General features: G+C 39.6%; 1 protein-coding gene across 1 annotated transcript in view; it reads left to right on the top strand.

The window, feature by feature from the left end:
* The first annotated feature begins 317 nt into the window (after positions 1 to 317).
* The window catches only part of LOC129239409 (uncharacterized), a 32,872-nt gene continuing 25,461 nt past the window's right edge, over positions 318 to 7,728 (top strand). The window contains exon 1 of the mRNA XM_054874878.1: positions 318 to 1,060. Within this exon, the coding sequence (XP_054730853.1) occupies positions 1,049 to 1,060 (12 nt within the window). The 5' untranslated portion in view covers positions 318 to 1,048. The remainder of the gene's footprint in view (positions 1,061 to 7,728) is intronic.

Below are 7,728 nucleotides of genomic sequence, written 5' to 3'. Positions count from 1 at the left end.
AACTTACTACTCTATGCCGGTTAACTCGCATAAGCGATTTTAATTGCCACAACAAGATCAAGACACGATTTGACGCAGCCTGCACTCCAACGCCACCTTAGCGGGAGCAGCAGCTGCCGGCGCAAACGCAGCCGCAGACGCAACTACTGGTACAGCTAAGGCAGAGCAAGCGGCAAATCCCCAGTCACAGTTGCTATTGTTATTGCTATTGCTATTGCTTGTGCTAGGCAAGCCGACGTTGCTGCCGACATTGGAAAAGCTGTAAAGGTATAAAAGGTTCGCTGCTCTCGCTGAGCGGCTCAATCTGATGTGAAACGTGTGCGCTTTTAGGTTGATTGCGATTGCAATTGAAAACGGGACTTTTTTTTGAACTGAAATAGTGTGAATTAAGAAGTGAACTAAATTGGCTGCATTTGGTGCGGAAAATAAGGTTAAAAGTACTGAAAGTGAAACGTTTGGCAAATCACGTACAAGAACGCCTACACTCGCAGAGCGGCAAATTAGCAAAACAAAGGCGAACATTGACAATTTCGCAATTTGTGGTGAATTTATCACTTGTTGCTGGTTGTTTAATATCCAGACGCGCGTGTGTTTGTGTGTTGTGCCAGCACCGGTGATAGCTTTGCATTCTCGACTCCTTGAACGTGAGCGTGTCCGGCAATTAGTTATTCATACAGATAACTGCGACGTGACGTATGTGTGAGGACAGCGCAGCGCATAAGCAACGGACATCCTTTGCATACGAACGATTGCAATAGCAAAAACAATAACGACGGACTGAGTTAAAAGAGGTCTCGCGGCAAAATCATTGAAATTGAAAACAATTTACAAATTCATAAAACGTTAAGTGGAACAAGAAATACATGTAAACACACACACACACACATATACGCACGTATAAGTGACGCCAAAATTACAAATTGTATGAATTAAATAAATACAGAAATTCATAAAATAATTAACAAATAAAGAAGTGCGTGGAACTTGAAGCCGAAATCGACGAAATCGAAAGCAACAAAAAAAAACGAAGCGATTGAAGTGCAGCAACATGGATGCGAAGGTGATTGATAATGACAAATGCACACATGTTTATATATTTATGTAAATATCATATATAGGGGTATCCAATAGGGGCGCTCGATGTTTAACAATATCCAGCGATATTTTAACAAATTCACTGTTCTGTTCGCCAAACTCTCGGTGCGCTGACTTCAGGTAGAAAATCATCTCCATCATCAAAATCATCATAAAACTAATTTCTTTGTAAAATAAATAAAGTTAAAAAATAAATTATTGTAGCGTACACTCTGTTGGATTCTTGACCAAACTCCCCCTATTCGAGGTGTACGTCTCATCGTCAATTATCGCATTGAGTTCACCATCTGAGTTCACCAATCAGTCCGAATGTTGTGTTTCCGCTCTTGGAATCATTGTTGGCTTATTCACATAGATTTTACTTTGCAAAAAAACCATGTCTGGCCTACCAGTCCTTTTTCTATGCTCCACAGAATCAATTTATTGAACTTATTTCACCAACCTTTGCATTGTCGACTCATTCCGACGATTATTTTCACCGAAAAAAATACGAATTTTGTAATATGTTGATATCTAGGCGTCTCGTTTGCAAGACCCTTTACTTTTAAACCCTGTGCGACCAAAAATATGAGTAGACTATTTCATTAAAGCAAATCAGCTCAAGTTTAACAGGATTTTTCAAAGCTACTATAAATGAAAAATAAAAAGTAATTTATTAATTATTAATTATTAATAAATATTTCGGAAATACTCAAAGCACAGGTCGTGCTTTGGATGTACAACGTAGTGGTTTTGCCAATTTTAACGTATGGATGCCTGGTTTGGAAGCTGGGAAGCTCTACGGAAGGGCAATAATATCACTAAACTGCGGAGGGTGCAAAGGGCTGCACGCATTGGCATCACCGGTGCATGTAGAACTTGTCGCAGTGCTGCCTTGATTGTCCTTTTGCATTTATTTCCCATCGATTCTCTCGTTATTTCCATCGCTGCTCAAAGTGCAACCAGGTTAAAGGAGGTGGACCTTCGGAAGCAATCTATCAAGGGACATGGTAGCATTTTCGGCCAATTAACACCGTATTTCTCCGAATTTCGAGTTCGAACTAGAGTTTGAGGGTCGTGCTAGGGCAATCTTTCCAAATAGGCAGGATTGGATCGAGGGGAAAATCTGCACCGAAGCTTGCATCTCTGTCTTCACTGACGGTTCCAAAATGGAATCGGGAGTCGGAGTGGGAGTTTTATCTAACTCAGCCAATTTATCTATATCCTTTAAACTGGCGAATACTGCTAGTGTTTTTCAAACAGAAGTTTTTGCGATCCTGCAGGCATGCAAAATGCTTAGGGAACGCGGGAGCGAGGGAGATATTGACATTTTCTCCGATAGTCGAGCTGCGCTCAAGGCTCTGACGACGCCATGGTGCAGAGCGAAATTAGTAATCAAAATTTAGTAGATCAAATCTCTTGGCTGTGCAGGTAACTCTTCTCTGATCTGGGTACCAGGTAATAGAAGGAAATGAAATTGCTTATGAGTTTGCCAGGAAGGGGTCGACTGAATTGGTCTCAGAGACCTCCTACCTGGGCATCGGCACCCACTGACAGTTGTTAAAGTGGAACTACACAAATTATTTCTCAGGAAAGCGCAGAAAAGATGAAGCTCCATTTCTTCATGTGCTATTTCAAAAACCCTTTGGCCCCAATACGTCACAGGAAGGACTCAGAAAGTCCTTTGGACTCCTCGCCATTCCATTTCCAAACTCGCAGCTGCGTTTACCGGTCACTGGACGATCGGAACACATGCGGAAAAGCCCCATTTGCAAAAGCTGTGGGGACCTTTCAAAGAAAGAGACTGTTGAGCATTTTCTCTGTAAATGTCCGGGTTTGGCAGCTAGACGTTGACGAAGGTCACTGGGTACCTTTCTTCGACCGCCTGAGACTGTGCGCCAACCTATACCCCATCACTCTTCTCCATTATATCAACAGCTCTGGTTGGCTGTGGAACTAACAAAAACAAAGTCGCAGTCACAATTATCATTTAATTATAAATTAGAAATTCAGATTAAATAAAAAAGCTAAATTAAACTCGTACGAACTTCTTTGTAAAATGAAAGCGTTTCAAATTAATCTTCCTGACGGCAGAGGTTTGAAAGGTCAGTTCAAAAAACTGTTAATGGAGTTTGACATCATGGGACTTGGTCTTTAAACATTAATCTAACAAACATCAAAAGATTCACGTCGAGCTCTAAAATATTTGTGAAACCCTCTTTTGAAGGTCTCGAGTATAGGGTGGTCCATCTAGCGATAGGAGTTTAATTTACTTTCGCTAAAAACAAAAGACGTATGAATATTTTTCAAAGAATTTTATGGGAAGATTTATTCTTTTTCATTAAGCATGGCATATAACTTAATTCAAATGACTTCCAAGCCTGGCCTCCCATTCTGTGAACCCAATTTTTTAGTATTATCTCCAAATTCTCATGCTGTTTCAACTCTTAAATCGTCTCTGGATGGTTGGCGTAAGATTTATCCCTAACGATTTATCCCACCAAAAAAAAATTAAAGGTGGCCCAAAATTAGTCATCCACTTTGTCTTTGAACAACTTTTTTACTAAATACAAAAAAATGTTTGCTTGACTGATGGAAATCTTTATTTTGATCTTTACGCGCATCATCGCTTGTCTATTTATATACCACAGCTGTCTAGTTCACAAGTGTCAAATATGATTGACGTACGACATCCTTTGCAAAGATTATAAATCTTCCTATAGCGCGATTAATTTTGCGCCACTTTGTCAAATTGGAGTTTTTGAGCGACCAATTGGCATCACCGTTTCGGCTGAAACTGCTGATTAAGGCGCACAATGGTAGCAGACCTTCTGGAGAGCGAGTAGCGATTATGCGTCAAATGCTTTTAAACAAGTATTTAACTTTAATGTCAAATGAGTTAGTATCCTTTTTATATAGTAGTTGCAATTGTACAATGCTTCTGAAAAATATCTAAGAATCGCTAATAAAAAACCAAACACAAACACAAAATCGTTGTCGAAAGGACTCCAAATCGATTGTATTTGTGCGGATTTCTCTAAAGCATTTGGCAGAGCGTCGCATAAAATTCTAATTAAGAAGTTTGCTTGACTTGGCTTCACTCCATCTTTTTATGTGCTGGCTTAAGTTATATCTTACGGATAGAAGCTGCGTTGTATATATCGCTGGTTTGTTGTTAAGCTACTTCAGGTATTCCTCAAGGAAGCATATTAGGACCACTACTTTTTGTCATTTTAATCAATTAGCGAATCTAATTCTTACGCCAAGTTTTTGCTCTATGCGGTTGATTTGAAAACCATTAAGGACCCATCGGATACCCTTAATAATGTGATTTGATATGATTTGAACAATTTCCACAGATGCTGCGTGAGATTGCAGATTCTCTAAATATTAGAAAAAGTTTTCATTTTATTTTAGTTTATGTTTTATTTATTTATTGTTCTTTTATATAAATTTATATTTAATTTAAAAACAATTAAGAAGTGTAAATACATAAATTCACTTTGCCAATTTTCTTCCATACGCTAATGATTTGAAAATATTTTCTGCGATTAGAAATATTGAGAGTAATCCAATCTTACAATCGGAAATAAATGCGCTGGTGCATTAACTCTGGCATCTCTCCAAATATCAAGAAATGTTTTCATTTCACTTTTGCCAAAACTCAATCAGTTTTTCAATCATCTTATAGAATATCTAATATTTTACTTTAATCTCCTCATGAATTCAAAGATCTGATCTTTGACTCCCATTTTAAACTCAATAGTCACATTAGCTTTGTTGTATCCACTTCTTCCTCATTCTTATGTTTTATATGGCGTAATAGCTGGACGTTCTCACACCCTTACACTCTCAAATTACTTTTCACTTCCTTTGTTCGCTCTAGATTAGAATACAAACATATGTATATGTAGAGGCCAACAATGATAGAAAGAAGATTGCGCCCATTAGAGAGTACGTGACGTCACGTTTCCAAGTTGTTCAGTATTACCAACCATTTGCTCTTCGCAATAAATTTAGTGCCTTTTTATACCGAAAATGCCAAAATTTTGAAGTTTCGTGTTTGTTTCTTTTCTTTAATTTAAAGCTACCGAAACTTTAAAAAAAGGCAACTCTGAGAAGATTTTAGTGCTAATGAAAATTAGTTCGTTCTTATAAAATTTGGTATTTTGAAAGTGTGAATTAAATTTTTTGCTCTTTTTAAGGTTTGGCAAGAATATTAAATGTCCCTCTCTTAACTCTTCTTAAAATTGAAAACCTTTATACACATTTTAAAAGGCGTTTGAATTTACTGAATGCGGATTAAAACCATAGAGGTGTAATCGTTTCTTCCGGCCATCAATCCTTAGTGGGGCATAGGGCATCAAGAGGTGTATCCATTGTAAAAATAAGCCACAAAATACCAGAAAATACTGAAGAAACCATAACGAGATTTTTACAAAAAGATTACCTTATCTTGTTACACAACCTCAAATACAGTTAATAAGTCGTTCCCTTAACAAAATAGTCTCGCTTAAAAAAAAAACCTCATAAATTAAATTGTACACAATCATAACACATTTATTTAAAAAAAAAAACGCACATTCTAAAGACAATTTGTCACGCATACAAAGTTCTTTAAGTGATTCAATAAAAATTTGGTGCTTTATTTTCCTTAAATGGGGATTTTAATGCGTTTTTACATCCAAAGCTAGGCAACACTGCAGTAGCGAGAGAGAGATGTGTCTGCCGAAAGCAGAAGAACACCAACAACACCTGCAATCGCGGGCAATGCCACCAGACGTTAAAAAAAAGCTAAATAAAACTGCTAAATGAAGTTACGAAAATCGTAATTTGGCCATATTGGTTCTAAAATCACGTAACTCGTTGTTAAATTCGCTAAGAGCAAAGTAACGGCACCACGATAGGCGCCATTTCATTATTCTTTCCATCATGTGTGGAGACCTCAACACCAATTTGCAATTGAGAGAATTGGGCGAGTACAAAAGGTGATCCTTAAATATATGAGAGCATTAAAATTCTCACGTTCTATTGCTTTCTACAATTCCCGTTTTTTTAATTTTATGTAATTTTAATTAACTTAAAGTCGCTAGAAAGTAGAAAGTCTATACTCTAACTGCCTTTTGTTTTTAATGCAATTGATTGTTCATCTCAATGACGGAGCATTCACTTACACATACCTACTAAAACTCTACGCAGCACTTACTCATTTCATGTTAAATTGCTCAACGCCAGTTATGCGCTTATGCTCGTATTGCCCGCGCACTCAGAGAATTAAATAAGATCGCAAGTTCTACATTCCGCTTCACTTTTTGTTGTCAAAAAGGGAATTTTAAGAATTTCTAAACTATTTTTTTTTTTAATTTATATATATTATATATATATATTTAACTATTTGTAGTAATTTAAGCTCATAGTAGCTTTAAGGATGGTTCCATGTGTAGGATGGATGGTTCCATGTGTAGAAGTCCACGCAAGTGGGGAAAGTTACTGATCGCCATTCACTTGGGAATGGCCAGGACGATTCTTCTGCATATGGTTCAAGCAGCTCACAACGGCCGGGATTAGCCCACGTATCCTCTGGGTAGCTTCCGAACATCCGTTCGGGAGTGAGCTAACGTGAGAAGGCGAAACATTCCAGGATAGCTGGTTGTGCGTTGGGTTTGGGACCCGCCACTTAAAAATCGCCCCCAATGAAAAGTTTTAAAAAGCCTCGGATGAGACCTCCCTATACTGATGACGACCCCTGCAAACGAACTAAGGATTATGATTTGAGGGCATGCACCTGGAATGTCCGGTCCCTTAATGGGGAAGGTGCCTCTGCCCGGCTGGTTGATGTCCTCGTGAGAGTAAAGGCTGACATCACTGCCATCCAAGAGATGCGATGGACGGGGCAAGGAAAGAAAACCATGGGACCTTGCGACGTCTACTACAGCTGCCATGTAAAGGAGCGCAAATTCGGTGTCGGATTTGTTGTGGGAGAGAGACTTCGTCGCCAAGTACTGTCGTTCACTCCGGTGGACGAGCGTCTCGCAACAATCCGCATCAAAGCCCGTTTCTTCAACATATCGCTAATTTGCGCCCACGCCCCGACGGAAGAGAAGGACGATGCGACCAAAGATTCCTTCTATGAGCGCCTGGAACGTTCCTATGAGCGCTGCCCCCGCCACGACATAAAAATCGTGCTTGGCGACTTCAACGCCAGGGTGGGCAAGGAGGGAATTTTTGGTCCCACAGTCGGAAAATTCAGCCTGCACAACGAAACATCCGGTAACGGACAGAGGCTGATCGACTTCGCCGGGGCCCGAAACATGGTAGTCTGCAGCACCAGATTCCAGCATAAGAAGATTCACCAAGCCACCTGGCTGTCTCCTGATCGAAAAACGCGAAACCAGATCGATCATGTTGTGATAGATGGAAGACACGCTTCTAGTGTATTAGATGTACGTACGATCCGAGGACCCAACATCGACTCGGATCATTACCTTGTTGCAGCCAAACTGCGCACCCGCCTCTGTGCAGCAAAAAACGTACATCTACCTACGCAAAGAATGTTCGACATCGAAAAGCTGCAATCACAACAGACAGCCAGAAGATTCGCCACTCGACTCTCACTCCTGCTCTCGGAGAGCACTGCCCAACAACCCGGCATGC

Source organism: Anastrepha obliqua, chromosome 1, assembly GCF_027943255.1.
Source record: "Anastrepha obliqua isolate idAnaObli1 chromosome 1, idAnaObli1_1.0, whole genome shotgun sequence".
Lineage (NCBI taxonomy): Eukaryota > Metazoa > Arthropoda > Insecta > Diptera > Tephritidae > Anastrepha > Anastrepha obliqua.
This window is presented reverse-complemented; position numbering and strand designations above follow the sequence as displayed.